Genomic DNA, 17,384 nt, shown 5'->3' on the forward strand with positions numbered 1-17,384 from the left:
AAATTAAATCAAGAATTAAAAATATGGTTTTGAAAAATCCAATTGTTCAATAAATAATTATACAATAAAAATTATTAACATTTAATTTTTCATAAGAACAAGATGTGAAAGAATTAATTGAATTTTCTTTTGCTATATCGATAATTATTTTTAATTCTATAAATTGATTAAGAAATTATTATGTGTTCTATTTATTTTAATTTTTTTAATTTTAAATCCATAATAAGAAATACATATCATTAGTAATTTGATTTAGTGTCAAATCATTTACTAAATTAATTAAAACTAAAATTATGCTAGTCAAAGTGAAAGATTATTTTTAAAAATATTAAATTATTTATATAATTTTATTATATATTAAATTTTTAAAATTTATTTTTAATTATTTTTAATGGTGTTTAGTTAATTTCTAACATTAACTTTTTAAAATATAAACAAAAGGGTTATCTATAAAATTGGATAATTTTAATCGTAAAATAAAATTATTAATAAATGTGGAATGCCTCTACTTTAAAAGCTTTGGTTAGGAAGTTTGAGAATCAAATTTATAGAATTTTGTAAATGTGAAAGGTTAAGTTTATTGAATTATTTAGGATTGGGATCAAAATTGATAGAATAAGTAAGTATTGAGGACTAAATGTGTTATTATACCAATTAGAAAAGGCCTTTCCATTATCAATTTAATGGCGAGTGACCAAAACAGGAACATATTCAAACATTAGTTCCTAAATTGAAATTTTTTAAAGTTGGGTGACCAAACCAGAAATGTGGGCGTAATTGGGTGACCATTTTTATAGTTTACCCTAAAAAATAATATCAATTCACAAATGTATTAAAATTTAGCTACTAGTTTTTATATAAGTGTAATTGTAGATTTAGTCCATGTTGGTCATTTTAATCTTGTATTTTTTAATTTCTAAATTTTAGTCCCGATAAATGGTAGTTGTTAAATTTATTAACTTAAATTCATTGTTTCCAAAATCTAATCGGCAAACATATCATCATATGTATAATGTCTCACAAAAACCCAAATAATAGATTTAAAAGTTGTTTAGCTATGTCAAGACTAAAATTTCAAATTTTGAAAAGTATAGAGATGAATAAGAATGATCCAATTAAAAGTACAAGGGCTAAATCTACATGTGTTATTGTTTGGGTCAAAGCTAAAATTTAACCAAACATATTTAACTACTATCGTTTTAGGTCGAATTAAAATTTCAAGATTCAAAAGTACAAAAGACTAGAAAAACACAGTGCGAATTTAGCAAATTTATTAAAAAAGACTAAATCCACAATTTACATAGTGTATAGGGACTAATTAAAATTTTGACCTAAAATTTATATAAATCTCCTCACTCTCAGCCAATCTCTCTCCTTTAGACTTTTATGGATATTTATTTAATTAATTAATTATTTTGGACATCTTTGCTAATCAATTTATGAATAACCAATAAAAATCCAAGTTATAGATAGTCAATAAAAAATTTTCCTTCGATTTTTCTCACCCAAAATTTAAAAATTTCAATTAAATCCTCAAAGTATAAATTTTATATCAATTGAGTACTTCTATCAGCTTAACTATCAATTTAGCCATTAAATACTAATTTGAATTTGACTTAAAACATATTTAGAACACTATATCAAATTATAAACACAAATGTACCTATTATATTAATAGTTTATATAAACATGTCATAAAGAAAATAGATAGCGTTAATGAAATTTATAAAGTTTTTTTTGGTCTGACATTGCATATTTAAATTGTTAACGTAGTAATATATAAATGTGTTTACAGTTTGATCCACATCTTTAAATATACTCCAAGCTCAGTTTAAAGGAAGGACTTGATTGAATAAGATACTAATATTTTAAAATTTCGATTAGAATATTTTGAAGTTTAAGACCAATTTAAAGTTTACACCATAAATTAAGGACATGTTATGCAATTAATCTAAACAAATTTCTTCAAACTACGTTTGCTAATTTGCTATAGTCTCACACATTCTTTAATCTCAAAGACTTGTCTTTGACAATAAGTAATCTCAAAGACCAGATCTCATCTCCCCAACACATTATTTAGTTCCCCCTAAGTTCCGCCATTAAAGCTCTTCATTCACTTCATTCCCTTTGCTTATTTTCTATTACAATTACAACCCATTTTTCTAAACTCCATCAATATTCAAAAAGGTCATAACTTTCTTATAATCCCATTTAAATTTCAATCTTTTATCTTAAAAGTTGCATCTTTTGATGTTTTTGGTTTTTTTTTTTTTTACTAAAAGCATTGTAATTTTGATTGCAGGAACTTCAATGGCTCTAAAGAAACCTGGTTTGATTGCTTTATTTGATGTTGATGGAACACTTACAGCTCCAAGAAAGGTGTATATATATATATATATATATATATATATATATATGTAAATCTCTCTTTTTTATATTTAGTCCTTTAAATTTCAATTATATGCTTATTGGGTTGTTCAATTTAAGTGAAAATTGATACATTTTCATTTAAATGGCATAGGTGGCTACCCCTGAAATGCTGGAGTTCATGAAGGAACTGAGAAAGGTATATGATTTTTCTTATGATGACCCTTCAATTCTTTTGGTTTTATTTTGTTGAATCTTTAAAAAATAGTAAAAAAAAAAAAACAAGATCCAATTTTTATTAAAGAACTTTGTTTTATTTTCAATTATAGGTTGTTACTGTTGGAGTAGTAGGTGGATCTGATCTTGTTAAGATATCTGAGCAACTTGGGAAATCAGGTTTGCTTATGAAACCTTGTTGTTTTCATTGTTTCTTTTTTAGTCCCTATGATTATTGAACTATTAGTTACAATTTTTTCTGTAAATGCAGTGATTAATGACTATGATTATGTATTTTCTGAAAATGGACTTGTTGCTCATAAAGATGGGGAACTCATTGGAACCCAGGTATTACTCACAGCATGTAGTTTCTTTTTGTCCAAACACCTTGTTTTCTTGCCATATGATGTAAATTTAAGAACTAATGATAAGTATTTTTTTCCCCCTTTTGGATAAGTTTATCTTAATTTCATTAACTCGGTCTCGGTTTCCTTTTTCTAGAGTTTGAAGTCGTTTCTCGGAGAAGATAAGCTGAAGGTTAGTCTTTTTCCCCTCTTAGATATGATGGTTCTTCCATTTGATATCTAAAATGGATTACATTAAGAAAAAAAGCTCGGTTTATGGTGTCGTTAGGACTCCATTGATTTTCATTAGCCGCTCGTGATGATGTCTGATTACCATTAGAAATGGTGTATGCTATTTGTTTCATTGATTGCAAATGATTGTGCAGGAATTTATAAACTTCACATTGCATTATATTGCTGACTTGGATATCCCGATAAAAAGGTGAGAAAATTGGAAGAATGGAGTTCATTTTTTAAGTCTGCTGCAACTCTATTTATTCCTCTAATCGGTCAAGTTGAATAAGACCACCTCTTTATCATTTTTCTTCGGTTTAGGGGGACATTCATTGAATTCCGAAGTGGGATGCTTAATGTATCTCCGATTGGACGTAACTGTAGCCAAGAAGAAAGGGATGAATTCGAAAAGTACGACAAGGTATAAAATATAATAACCTTTTAGTTTTTGCTATCTAAAATATACGGAGTTAGGGTGCATCTAGCATCATTTTTGGCCGTCCAAAAGCACTTTTTCACTGCAAAAGCAATGGTAAATGAAGAGCTTTTGCCATCGAAAGTGTGTTTAACATGTGCTTTTGAAACCAACTCGAGAACAAACAATAATGCTAAATTAGCTTTTAGTACTTTTTAGGTGCATATACTTAAATAAATCAAACTATTCGAGTTTCAGGTTCACAATATTCGCCTGAAAATGGTGTCTGTACTTCGAGAAAAGTTTGCTCACCTTAACTTGACATTTTCAATTGGAGGGCAAATAAGCTTTGATGTAAGTAATACATATATAGTTTGTTTCAACATTTTAAGTACCATGAACGTCAAAAGGATTAGTGATTGCTTCGTTTTGATCGTTATAGGTTTTCCCCGAGGGCTGGGACAAAACATATTGCTTGAGATATCTTGAAGAGTTTCAAGAAATCCACTTCTTTGGGGACAAAACTTACAAGGTTGGTTCCATTTTTTTTCACTTCTTTGGTCTTCCACCGGTAAAAGTACCATGGAGGCCCTTGTATTGAATCGCATTTTGTCCCCTCTACTTAAGCAATGAGTGGTCAAAGAGCAAACTGGTTCTGTTAAAAATTTCATCCGTTTCTACTGTTAGAAACTAGACTTGTACATCTACATAATGTACATGTGGCACATCATGTATCACGATCTAGTTATTCTGTCAACCATGCTAATTTTAAACAGTACAAATAGATTAAATTTTTAAGAAAGAGGACCAATTTACTCTTTGAACTAATATATAGAGACTAATGTTTCCATTTTTTTAGTAGAGGCAAAACGCAATTTGAAGCATATCCGTTTTTACTGCCTTCCACCCTACATAAATCCATAAACTTACAGTCATTATACGTTTTTAATCGGCTTTCTTTTGGCCTTTACCTTCATTCCATTTACTAATGGTTTTTTCCCTGGTCAGGGAGGTAACGATCATGAAATTTATGAATCGGAGAGAACAGTAGGACACACAGGTCAGTTGTTATCTCGAACTATTTACACAGATTCTCAATGTTCAATGGTCTCAAAATGCAGTGATTCAATTTCCCTTGGCAATATAACAATATGTTTTATTTTGGTCATATATAGTTACAAGTCCTGGTGACACAGTGAAGCAGTGCAAAGCTCTCTTCTTAAGCAACCCTTGAACGATACCGCTTTTCTTCTTGGTATTACCGAGTTGTATCGAGTGGTTTATGGGAAAGAATAAGTGGCAAGCCGGGTGCTGGCTCAAGTATGTAGTTTTTATATTATTCAGTAATAGTTCAAAGTGGTTAAATTTTGGGTATTTAGAACTTGCAGAAAATATGGTATCACCATGATTCTCTTTTACTATCATTTGAGGGAATCATGAATTTTGGACATTCACTTTATTAAGGTTGCAGCAATTTATATATGTATTTATATATACACTGAAGCCGGCAGGATGAACTGCTCAATAATAAATATAATCTGTGTCTTATATTATAAAGCTCCATTTGTTTATGGCAATTTTTTTCCCATTTAACTTCAATCAGAAGAGACGGAAAAATACCCTTGAGTTTGGCTGTTAGGTTTTTTTTTTTTTTTTTGCACTTTGTCACTTGAATTTGACAATTAGATTCATTTTGGTCTTTGATTTTGAGGCATTATTATTTAAAAATTTATATAAATTTTCAAGTCATGATGTGATACAATATTAAAATATTACATCCAGTGTCATAATAGTTGAACAAGTTAAACTATTGTTTCCTAATTCAATCAACCATCAGACATTTTATATAGACATAATAGTAATTTTAGCTCTTAATGATTATACAATATGTTAATTTAAATTTGATTCTAAAAATATAACTCCCTAACATTTTTATGGTATAATTTGGTATTTTTTACAATTTTGGCTTTGTTTGTAATATTCAAGGTTAGACTTAAAACAATAAAAATGATAACTATTATACTAAATTTTTAGATTTTTAATTTTAATATATTTTCAATCAAATTTAATTGATAAATTTATTCTTTTAAGTCGCATAGAAAAAGCAAAATTATAAATATATATATCAAAACATACAAGGTGTAGATGTTAAAAGATTACTTTTTTAGAATCAAAATTAAATTAATACAATATATAAATATTGAAGAGTAAAGTTATTATACCAATTTTAAAAATTATCACAAAATTTTCCATTAACCTAATGACCAAGAAGGACAAATCAAATAATTAGATAACAATTGTATAATTTTTCATAATTGAATGACTAAAAAAACTTATCAATAATTATGTGACTACCAGTATATTTTACCCAAAATAATTATCAAAATTTTATAATTTTAAACTAGGACGTAAATATTTCAATCGATCTATGAAAAGAACATGAAAACAGTAATCCATGAAAATGTTCCTTTCCTGTCTGTTACCATTTAATGACAAAGTACAACAACAGTTGATCCTTTAACAAGCAATTAATAAAAGTCATCAAAAATTTATCAACCGCTTAAAATTTTGTAATTACTGGAAAAAGGTCCTTTTTTTTTTTGTACTATTTTCTGTACAACTTACAACAATGGGGGCATGTAGTTGTTCTATACAGTTTTTCCCCCTGAAAGGGGGGGAGGGTTTATTATACCTGGTTAACACGAGGAACCTTTCATATCGCCAATTCAGTAACGTGGTTATCGTCCGAAGAATCCGGCGGTAGAGTTTTAGGTTTATTCGTGACTCGAGAAAACCCATAACCGAGAGAACTTCCGCTAGCTTGGCATAGCTGTGGAAGTGAAAACACGTTGGGATTATGATAAAAATATACCTTGAGATGTTAGGAAATAAACAAAAATAAAAAGGTAAAAGTACCATGGAAGCTCCTGTACTAAGAGTCAGATTACATTTTGCTCTCTACTAAAATTTCATCCATATGTATTGTTAAAAACTAACATGGTTGCCGGAATAACCAAATAATGACATGATGCGTGCAACATGTAGCTCATACTGATGTAAAGGGACAAGTTTTTAATAGTAGAAATAGAGAAAATTTTGAACACAGAACCAGTTTGCTCTTTGATCTAACGTACAAGGACTAATTTGTCCATTTTTTTGATAGAGGGAGAAATGCAATCCAACTCCTAGTCTAATAGCCTCCATGATACTTTTACCAAATAAAGGAAAAAGTAGGGTTGTAGGGAGTACCTCTGTTAGTTCCGCAAGATGGCGAGACCTAAATTCATTGATTGTTGCTGCAATCTCAGATGTTGGGAGTTTAGCCTGCAGAAAGAAAGGGGAAAAGAAACGATATGGATTGTTTAAGATATCAGTATAAGTAAAAAAAAATGGAATAGAAGTGGAAGCATCGGATTAACAGATGAATATAAGACATCTGCACGGTTTAACGCAGGATTAATCATATTAATAAGTGACCGATGCAAGTGTTGCACATCCAAATCATGATCTCTAGCTCAGAGACAATGTTAAAACCACTATTGGCCGAGGAAAGCATAAGGGAAACAAGGTGCTCGGGATTGGAAAATGTAATCCATCATACCTGAGCTAGGACAGCAGCAGCCAACTGCAGACTTGGTTCCAAGGTTTCTGGCACAACCTATACTCAACAAGGAAGAAGAGAATAAGGAAAAACCAGGAGAAGAAAAACCACAGGAGGTAAATTTAGTAGAAGGTAAAAGAATATTACAGCCGTAGCCCCAGCTTTTTCCAAATTAAGGCCGTGATCAACATCATGAGCACGGACAAAAGTTTTCACATTAGGGAAATACTTGCTCAGAGCCCAAACAGTTCTATAATTGGCACCAGGTGTATCCAAGGTTATTGCCGCAGCACAAGCTCTTTCAGCACCAACTTTGTGAAGGACCTAATCACCAGTATAAAAGAAGTCAAATAGTGATCTACAAGTCGACTTATTTTGAACGAATTTTGCTTACCTCTCGACTACCAGCATCTCCAAAATAAACAGGAATGTCCAGGGAACGCCCCATTGCCACCCTATCACTGAAAGGAGCAGAAACTTTTAGTACTTGCCATGATTAATTGATGAACTTTAGATATATGCTATTTTGTGATGTCTACCACTGGTATAGGCTATGAAAGACAATTACTTTATGGCCATTTCCAAAATGAGTCGGCCTATTTCCATGAATGTCTTAAGCTTCTTCAACAAAAATGTCAATCACATAGTAGGCAAAAGCGACTGTTTTACATTAATCGAGAACATTTATATGCATCAATCTCTAGCTCATAATCATGCGCTATATCAATACATTGGGTAATATAGAAAATCAAAGACAAACTCATGTGTGAGTCGCGGTATGGGCAGGTATCTTGGAGGAATTAAATTGGCATACACAAAGGATCTATACCCTAGATTAAGATGGAGTCAGATGTTTGCAAAATCATAAGCATTATGATAGATGATTATTTGACTTCTCTTTAAAAAGAATTATGTTACCTCCGCACATCAAGGGCAACGAATGGAATTAGGCGCTCTGAAAGTAGCTGAGCTATGATCTGAAAAAATGCAAAGAAAAAGAGAAAACACGACATTGTTACGGACATGTGTTTATGGATTATTAACTAATTTGAGAAGAGGTTCATCAGATTAACACTTTCAGACTAATTTTTCAAATTCAAGGGTGCAAATATATAAATACCTGCCCAACACGCCCAAATCCACAAATGATAATATGATCTTGCAAATCATCAGTCTGGAAATAAAACCAAGTTAAAGAGACAGATTAATAACTATTAGAGATCCCACTACATCAAAATCAGATGCTTAATATATTGAAAAGAGATTTACTGCATAAATATACTTTATTATGTTACCTCACTCTCAACAGGCAATAAGCTTCGAACATCGTGCAGCTCAAAACGAGAGGCAATTAACTGGCCTCCAGCAGCAAGCCATGGTGTGAGGGCCATTGAAATCCCCACAACAAGGAACAACAATGAGGATAGCTGAGAAGACATTATTCCCTGCCAAAAACCCCCCATTAATACTTGCATAAGTGATAAAACACTGCATATTAGCACTTGGAAGTTGGATTTCATTATTCAAAGAACAACAATTCTTGTTGATTTAGTAACAAAACGTGCCCATTTACCTAAGATATATGATACGATTAACGAATATTCCAAATTATAATGGAATGAATATGTGAACAATATATCTTTCTCAAATGACAAACCACCATTACACTGACAAAACTCAAAAGTAAAAATCAATAACCCAACAGGTTAACTAAAAATTTACCAAATACAAGATAAACTATTAGATGTGGATGAGATAATCCCATGACCAAATGATGTTAGTTAATAGTGAAAGAAACCTGATTAACAGCTTCACCAAAAGCCACAAATGCAAATTCTCCACCTGGAGCTAGAAGAAGACCAACCCTTATGGCAGATATGATCGAAATACCAAAAAGTTTACCAACAACTGCCACCAATATGGTCTTGCCACCAAGTAAGAGTGCCAATGTCCCCGCAATGACAGGAAAATTTGATACAAGAAGCTTTGGGTCAATGGACATGCCAACCTGAAAAGTCAAATTGTCAACAGTTGCATATGCTTGATCATCAATGTATGGCAGTAACAATAACCTAAAACCAAAAACAAGCCAAATTAAGCAAGTGTTATCATTCTCAAAACTCAGTAACATAGTAAATGATATGAAGACTTTATCCAACCACCTCTCCCAGTTTTATCCTACTTCCACCTATGAGATAAAATCATCCTCTGTGTATAAAGAATCTTGGTGTTATGATTGTTGTATAATATTCACACTAAGGATACGTTTGGACATGCCACCCTTGTGTAATTACAAGCAATTACACACAAACCCAATTAGTAGATGGCTTTCCAAACACTATCTAAATGGCCTTCATAAGAAATGAGCACCAGATACAACTACAACTGAAGCAAGAAAGTAATTCAATGAACAGACACTCTAGTCATCCAAAATAGAGAGGCCACCAAATAAAGTACCCACCGTCATGAAGAAGAGACCCAATAAGAGGCCACGATATGGAGCAATATCTGACTCAACCTGCAAAGAGAATTCAGTCTCTGCAAGAAGCAAACCAGCTAGAAATGCTCCCAATGCCATGGAAAGTCCAGCCTGTTCAACCAGAAGAGTAAAAACAAAACGAAGGATCTAAGGTATTATTACTACAACAGAAGAAAAAGAAAATTTGACAAGAATGTATAGTTTTCGTACCCTAGCAGTAAGGAGACTTGTCCCTAGAATAACAAGGAGGGTATTGGCTGAGAATATTTCTGCATTTTGATTTTCTGCTATTTGCTTATAAATTGGTCGAAGCAACTGCAAGAAAAGACAAAAGTATACAAAAATCAGCAGCTGCTGTGTTTCTGAAGCATTATCCATTTTCAGAGTCAAGCACAGGTATCAACAACCTTAGTAGATTCTGAAGATTGCGGGTAAATTGCATCTATGAGTCAAATACCTTTCTTTTTTGTTATGATTTATGAGTCAATACTATCAGACTAGTAGATGCATTTCTTATATGTATAACAAAGCTCTCACAAACAATCAGTTAGCTCCACTAGAATGATACCACGTACATCCAACCAGGTTATATTTGAACGCTCTTAATAGACAATTTGCAATTTTTTTAATCAGTCAAATATTACAGGATAAGTTAAGATAAAGTAAAACAATAAAAATTTAATGTCCAAACCTGAGGCCATAAATGTCTTAGACATAAAACTTACCAACCGTCCCCCAGCAATAATGGCAGAAATGGCAACTGCTGCCTTAACAGCAGCCAGTCCAAGAGCTTCAGCAATGGCTCTAAAACCAACCTGAAAACCAAAAAAGTTACATAACTCAAAAGTGCAAATATAAAATGTGGAAGTATCAGCAGCGATAACAAGAATGTGGCAGATAAACCAGACAAGGGGCAAATTTCACTTCTTCTTAACTTGCCTTAGCCATCAAAGTTCTTTCATGTTTTCCCTAAATATTTCCACTTGCAAATGTTTCCAAAATACTTCCTTAGAAGTTCATTAGAACCATTTATGGAGGCAACCATCAAATAACAAAAGAAAAGATTTTGGGGAAAGCACATGCTCCCTTAAAGCAAACTAGTGGAGTATGCTGCAAAGAAATAAACATAAACAGCTATTAAGAAACCCAAGGAGATGAAGGAGCAGACAGCTTTCTACTAATAGAAGCTTAGGAAAATCACTCATCAAAACCCAAGCCCCAAGAGAGCTTTATGGTTCATTCATCAAAATTTGAGCCCCAAAAAAACTTAATGATTAATGCAAGTATCAGAATAAAGAACATAGATGTAAGTGAACGACATACTATCAAAGCAAAGCCAATTAGAATATTCAAGGTTAAATGAGGAATAAAAAGGAAAAGCAAAAAATGGATATATTAGAATTTAGAAGATTACCCCTCCTTTTGATGAATTTGGTGAGATAAGAGGTATGAGTATAAGCAAAACAACAACAGCCAAGTCCTGGAAAGAAGAGATATTAATCAATAAAAATTCACAACCAAAACCATCCAAATGAACTAAATGTCAAAGTGAACTTCGAAAGACTAACGAGGGAGGATTCCAAACATATCAAGCAGGTATTATTATGTCCTAATTGCCAATTTAGTCGGATCATTCATAAAGCATTTTTAGTACTATGGGAGCAAGATGGCTTAATAGGCGATTACCATGTTGCATTGAGTAGATAACTAATTTCATCTTTGCTTACTTCAACAGTAAATATGTCTGTTTAAAACATGAAGATTGCGAAAGAAGATTTAAAAATAAGAAGAAGAAGAAAGGGACAAAAAGTAGCAGGCATACACGTATCAGTTATCAAGACATTCATTTGTATAATAACTGAATAAAGAACTACTATCACTGACTGCAAAATTCAATTCATAAAAAATGCCTCCTGAAGTCAATCCCTTTTCTCAAGATCCTAGGACAACCTGAAAAAGTAGGACTGAAAATGTAGCACGTCCATGGCGCGAAGTACTCTCACCTCGCTCCTGTAATACCTGCAAATGAAGACAATATCAATTATAAGACCACATAATGGAGCCATGAGGTCTCTTTATCTTCTGTGGTAGGTATGTTATTGTAAAAGAACAAAAAATATAAAAAATAAAACAAATGACAAGAGTTCGATACAATCAGGTCACATTCATGCTATTACTAAACCTATTAGGTAGATTTGTGAAGACAATCGCAAGAAACCAAGTTATCTTCTAATTTCTAAAGATTTTAAGAGGTCGCAGAGGAATATAAGAGGAAAATAGATGTTTATAAATATTCAACAAAAATAAAATTTGAATCTTTTGCCCTAGCAAGCTTGCTAAAATTTGTGTCCTTCAGGATGTGCAAGAGTAATAATAATACAATGTCAATTAATAACATCTGAAGCAGAATGTGCCTATGTTAATTACCTGCAAGACAACAGCAGTTGAAGATAATGCCAGGCCATTCCCAATCACAATTGCAGCTGGACCAGGCTGCCCAGCAACAAAATGAGCAACCAAGCCAACTACAACTGCAGTCACAAGGACCTGCATCACATAAAAGTATAAGTTAAAAGAACTTTCAAAACATATGTGACAGTGACAGAAAATTTATTTTCTCAATCACCTGCGCAGAGCCTAATCCAAAAACATATTTCTTCATGGAACTTAACCTTTCGACGGATAACTGCAAAAGGCAAGATATGGGTACATGTTTAGTATCATCTTATAATGATAGAATTCAATGTAAAGCTGCAATTATGGATGTATAAAATAAACTCCACCTCAAGGCCAATATTGAATAGCAAGAAAACAACTCCAAATTCAGCAATTGCTTTGGTCCCATGCACATGACGGATTATGGAAAGACCATAAGGTCCAATCAAGATGCCAGCAGCCAAATATCCAAGAACGGGACTGCCTAAAAATTGGAGCAGTTAGAAGAAAAACATCAGTAAAGGAAAAATAGAACAAATAATGGTAAGGAGCAGGAAAGAGAAAAAACATTGTTTTCTCCAGGCTATGAGGAAACATCATAAAAAGAAAATAGAGAATTCAAACATGAGCACCAAAAGTCTTTGCAAAAGTTCATATTGACAAAAGATCATGCGTTTTTTAAGAACGCCGACTCGATGCTACATACTGAAATGAGCTAAAGGATAGAGAGTTTAGTCACCTCCAGGAATTTTCTGAAATATAGGCACAAATATTACGCTTGCAAGAAGTAACCACAACACATCAAAGAGAGAAGCCTCCTCCTCATTCATCTGAGAAATTCAAAGATTGAAATAAGCTTCTGACAAGCTGCTATATTCAGTATGATTACAATCAAAAGAAACAAATGGAGAAACTAATAAATGGTGTAGGATCAGATACCTCTTGATGCGGAAGAAAAGCAACTAGTTCTTTTAGTTTTTTAGGAATTTTCTTCATTTGTCGCATCAGAGGTTTTGCATTTAAGGAAATGTCATCTATACTAGTAGTTATGACATCTGGCTGCTGCATCAACTGAGCTCTCCTCTCTGCCTGATTAGCATAGAAGGCAACCCTGTGATCAAAGGCAGGCAATCATTTTTGCAGGCATTGAATCTTATAAAAAAGTAATAAACTGATAAAACACAAACTCAATAAAATGGTTCCTTCCAGAGGAGTTGATCCGTTGTTTTTATTATAGTCAAGCAGTGAATTCACTAGATCTAAACGTTTGATCGGAGAAGAAATAGACATAGCATTCCAAAAGAAAAACATCTTGTTTTAACAGAACATGCCATTTCGGTCATGAAGGAGAAATTAACGCTCAGCAAAGACATATACAGGAATTTTAGAGGAGATATAACTAATTTAGTTAATATAATACGGTAGTAATATTCAAAAACATACCCAGCTCCCAAGAGCAGTACTCCTACTACCAGTTTAGGAATTTGTTTCCTTGCAGACTCCAAAAGACTCTGGGCGACTGACGATGGTGTGAACTCTGTCCCATCATCAGTGAAGGAAAAAAATGATGCAGGGAAGAAACGTGAAGATTTCTTCAACAACGACTTTGAGGAATTAGGGGGTGAAGTCTCCCTTGTCAGCTCCTTCTGAGATTCCGACTTCTTTGATTGAACACTTTTTGACTTTTCTGCTTCAATTTCAGCTTCTTTTGGAGAATCTAAACCCGGGATTCCGTTCTCATGATCACTTAGATCATCAAATTGTTTGATATCTTCAGAACTTTTTCTAGCTTTACCAGATATGATGTCTGCTGTAGGCTCAGCAACCACCATGCCACCATTAATCAAAGCATCCCTTTCTCTTTCAACAAAAACATCATTAGGACCCCCGGGACTGGTCTCCTCCTCAATAACAGTCTCTTCAGCCGAAACCTGCTGCTCAACAGTCTCAACAATCAAATTAGAAAGAGACTTTTCAGCTTTTTGCAGAGCTATCTCTGCATCATTCACATGCTGTGTAGCTTCCAATTCAAAAGCAACAGCTTGCTCAGCTAAAAGCATGATGTTTGCAACTTCTTCCTCAGCTTTCAATGCATCCATCTGTGCTTTCTCTGCAACCTCATTCAATCTATCTGCTTCTTTCTGCAACTCCTCCTTTTTACTCTGCAAGTGCCTTAACTCCACTTCACAATTTTCTAACTTCTCCTTACATTCTCTAATCTCATTTTGTGCAGTCAATGCTGCTCCATTATCTTCCCTAATATCAATTTCCACATCACTCTCTCCAGAACTTTCTGGGGAATCATTTCCCTTTTTCAGAGATTCAGATGAGTCTGCTGTCACCTGAAGCCTTGCCTCAGCTAAAGATAATGCCATCATTGCCTTTTGAACAGCCTCTTTAGCAACGCACTCATTGTTCACAATATCTTGAATCATATTAAGTGTGCCATTAACATCATTCCAAGCATTGGCTGCTTCGTCCTTCAAAGCTATAGCTGCTTCTGATATTTTCAGAGCCTTTTCCTCAAACATCCTACTGTTAAGACGTGCCACTTCCAATTCCTTAATCGCCTTCTGCAACACTTCCCTCAAGTCATCCAGACTAGGTGTTTCCACTTCACCATTTAGATTTCTATCTTCTTCTTCCAATCCATTCGATACAGTACCACTCGAACTCCCATCACCACTCTCTGCAAATTCCACATTCCGACCATTCCCATCAGCATAAGCCAACGAATCATTACCTTGACAACACAACCTAACTCCTCTTACTTTCGACACATCACGCAAACCGTAAAACAACGACCTACTAGAGTACGCACTGCACAAATGACGGTTAACTTTCCCCCCAAAAACCAAATTCGAACTTAAACAACCACCATAAGCCATACTTTTCCTCATTTTCTTCAAACACCGAGTTTTGGATCCAATCGTGGGATCAACAACACTGTAACTCAAATTCCTACATTTAAACCTAGGACATAACGGATCCAGCATCCTAGAACTACTACTACTCCCTTCACCACCATGAAATACCATAGGACGCTTAAAACTACAAGCGAAATCCATCTTTCTTCACCACACCGATCTTTATTCTTAGCAACGCATTTCAAGAACTCTAATTGACCTTTTATCAAACACCTAAAGCAATAAAAAAAAAAAACAAAATATTAAAGAATCCACGCTAGTAACCCTAGAACAGCAAAATCAGTACATACTTCACAGTTTATACTCATACAATATAACATATACATAAAATCGGTACTGAATAAAAATAATAAGTAAAAAAGAAAATGAAGAGAAAGCGAACTGACCGATCAAAGAAACGGCGGAAATGTAGGAGAGCGGCGGAGTTTGAGAGGAAAATCTTATGACTAAAAAGCCAAAAAAAGAAGAAGCAGAAAATGACACAACTGATAAACAAATCAACGTGGCCTTTTTTTGCTTTTCCAATTATGAAATTCACGAGTTAATTTTACTTTTTTTTCTTTGATTTTTAATTTTTTCCCTCTATTTTTTTTTTTCTGTTTGGGAAGTAGGAAAGGGAGGAGGGAAAATAATATATACACGAGGAAATTAGATGATTGGTGGATAAATTTTGTTTTTTTATTTGGAAATTATTAAAACAAGTTTTAATTTTGTAGATTTGGTCTCTTGGTGGTAAATTACATCTAAGGTCACTAAACTATTAATAAACTTACATTTTGGTCACTCAACTTCAAAAAATTACAAAATTATCACTAAATTATTCGAAAGTTTTCATTTAAGTCGCTGCGCTGTTAAATCATTATTGTATGGCCTTCTATATTTACACCATTTGCAGCAATCGAAAGCTCTCATTCTTTTTCCTTTTTACAATTCAATTTTTTCATGAAACAACTTTGAATTCACAAATCTACGAACTAAAATCCAAACAAATTTTTTCTCTGATCCCCGATATTGATTGTCAAATCGACTTGGATCTAAAGTATATTTTTCTACTCATCGATAGATACCAATCTATCATATCAATCGCCAAATTGTCATTTAGAGTACACTAGCCCAACTTTAAAAAAAATTTAACATCCCAATGACTTAAATAAAATTTTGACTAATTCGGTGACTTAAATGAAAACTTTCGAATAGTTTAATAATTATTTTGTAATTTTTTAAAGTTAAATGATCTAAATATAAATTTACTAATGATTTAGCAACCTTGGGTGCAATTTACCCTATTTTTTTGTTGAGGGTGACTTGATTTTATATGCTCTTTGGATATTCCAGTGGTGATATCATATGCAGTCGCGTCAACCACGCGTGGAAGCTACGGATTCTTTATTTGTCGTTGCTTGTGAGTCATTATTTGAATGGTCACGGCCTCTGGTACGGGTTGGGAGGCGCGTAGAGCCAAGGACTGAAAGTGAGCCTCGTTCATTCGCCCCCATCTGGCTGCCAAGAGCCGCTCGCTCCACGCCTCTCCCTCCATTGATGTTATTAAGCTTTTGGTTTCAACTCTTACTTTCACGTTTTTTAATACTAATAATTATTATTAGTGTTTTTTTTTTTTTTGGCTCTTGAATAGATTTATTTTGATATTGGTATCTTTTTAATGTTTTCGGTAATTGGATTGATTGTCTAACTTGTTAGATTATCAGTTTTTTGTCCGATTAATTTGTTTGGGTTAATTAAATAAAAATAAAAAAAATCGATTCAACCTCTAGCTCAATTAATTTTTTAGTCCGATCCAATTGGTCCAATCAACCAACTCAATTGATTCTCAAGCTAATCGGTCTAACCCCATATTTTAGCTCGATTTTGAAAAAAGTGATTTTTTATCCATTTTAGTATATGAGCTTTGCAATATTTCCGAGCTTTAATCTCCAAACTTGAAATTCGTAAAAATTTAATGATGTTGCGCTTGAAATTGTGTTACATCATTACTTGAAATTGAAAAATATATTTTTGTAAATTTCAACCACACTTTTATAAAATCCAATATTAAGACTCAAAGTGAATCTAGTTGCTAAATTTAGAGATCATAGTCAATAAAAATACAAGTACTAAAATATACTTAATTACTAAGTTGGTGAACAAAATTATATTAACTATAAGGGATAAATATAAAATTATACATGAACTTTTAGCTAATGTGTAAATTGATACGTAAACTTTTATTTGTGTAATTATACACGTTTTAATTGTGGTTTAAATGTATATATAAAACTTTGATTTTGATTCAATTGTATATATTTTAAAAAAATAAATTAAATTTTTATGTTGAATAAGTAGATTTATTTTTTATGCAAAATGTAAA

General features: G+C 32.9%; 2 protein-coding genes across 2 annotated transcripts; one reads left to right on the top strand and one right to left on the bottom strand.

The window, feature by feature from the left end:
- Nucleotides 1-2,000: 2,000 nt before the first annotated feature.
- On the top strand, nucleotides 2,001-5,133 carry LOC105763839 (phosphomannomutase). The gene is made up of 12 exons (XM_012582216.2): nucleotides 2,001-2,187; nucleotides 2,303-2,379; nucleotides 2,522-2,566; nucleotides 2,697-2,763; nucleotides 2,855-2,931; nucleotides 3,085-3,120; nucleotides 3,314-3,369; nucleotides 3,483-3,582; nucleotides 3,835-3,930; nucleotides 4,019-4,108; nucleotides 4,585-4,636; nucleotides 4,752-5,133. The coding sequence occupies exons 2-12, from the start codon at nucleotides 2,311-2,313 to the stop codon at nucleotides 4,808-4,810; spliced, it is 747 nt and encodes a 248-aa protein (XP_012437670.1). The 5' UTR covers nucleotides 2,001-2,187; nucleotides 2,303-2,310; the 3' UTR covers nucleotides 4,811-5,133.
- An 892-nt stretch (nucleotides 5,134-6,025) lies between these two features.
- LOC105763837 (K(+) efflux antiporter 2, chloroplastic) lies at nucleotides 6,026-15,632 on the bottom strand. Its single transcript, XM_012582214.2, has 21 exons — nucleotides 15,406-15,632; nucleotides 13,536-15,232; nucleotides 13,032-13,203; nucleotides 12,832-12,922; nucleotides 12,440-12,576; nucleotides 12,283-12,342; nucleotides 12,084-12,203; nucleotides 11,607-11,675; nucleotides 11,071-11,136; nucleotides 10,382-10,471; nucleotides 9,867-9,971; nucleotides 9,639-9,767; nucleotides 8,976-9,185; nucleotides 8,473-8,622; nucleotides 8,298-8,351; nucleotides 8,096-8,154; nucleotides 7,572-7,638; nucleotides 7,325-7,501; nucleotides 7,178-7,234; nucleotides 6,826-6,900; nucleotides 6,026-6,406 (listed from the first exon to the last, which is right to left on the bottom strand). Exons 2-21 carry the CDS (start codon nucleotides 15,158-15,160, stop codon nucleotides 6,290-6,292), a joined length of 3,630 nt encoding a protein of 1,209 aa, XP_012437668.1. The 5' UTR covers nucleotides 15,161-15,232; nucleotides 15,406-15,632; the 3' UTR covers nucleotides 6,026-6,289.
- Between the last annotated feature and the right edge of the window lie 1,752 nt (nucleotides 15,633-17,384).

This window comes from Gossypium raimondii, chromosome 12 (genome assembly GCF_025698545.1).
Source record: "Gossypium raimondii isolate GPD5lz chromosome 12, ASM2569854v1, whole genome shotgun sequence".
NCBI lineage: Eukaryota > Viridiplantae > Streptophyta > Magnoliopsida > Malvales > Malvaceae > Gossypium > Gossypium raimondii.

What these genes read in the sequence shown, in the direction of transcription:
- LOC105763837 (XM_012582214.2), bottom strand. Translation starts at nt 15,160, where the DNA reads ATGGATTTCGCTTGTAGTTTTAAGCGTCCTATGGTATTTCATGGTGGT. An exon ending in TATTCAATATTGGCCTTGAG is followed by an intron (nt 12,343 to 12,439) that starts GTGGAGTTTATT and finishes TGCCTTTTGCAG; the next exon opens with TTATCCGTCGAAAGGTTAAG. An exon ending in GAGATGCTGGTAGTCGAGAG is followed by an intron (nt 7,502 to 7,571) that starts GTAAGCAAAATT and finishes ACTGGTGATTAG; the next exon opens with GTCCTTCACAAAGTTGGTGC.
- LOC105763839 (XM_012582216.2), top strand. Translation starts at nt 2,311, where the DNA reads ATGGCTCTAAAGAAACCTGGTTTGATTGCTTTATTTGATGTTGATGGA. An exon ending in TGAGCAACTTGGGAAATCAG is followed by an intron (nt 2,764 to 2,854) that starts GTTTGCTTATGA and finishes CTGTAAATGCAG; the next exon opens with TGATTAATGACTATGATTAT. An exon ending in GGGAACTCATTGGAACCCAG is followed by an intron (nt 2,932 to 3,084) that starts GTATTACTCACA and finishes TCCTTTTTCTAG; the next exon opens with AGTTTGAAGTCGTTTCTCGG.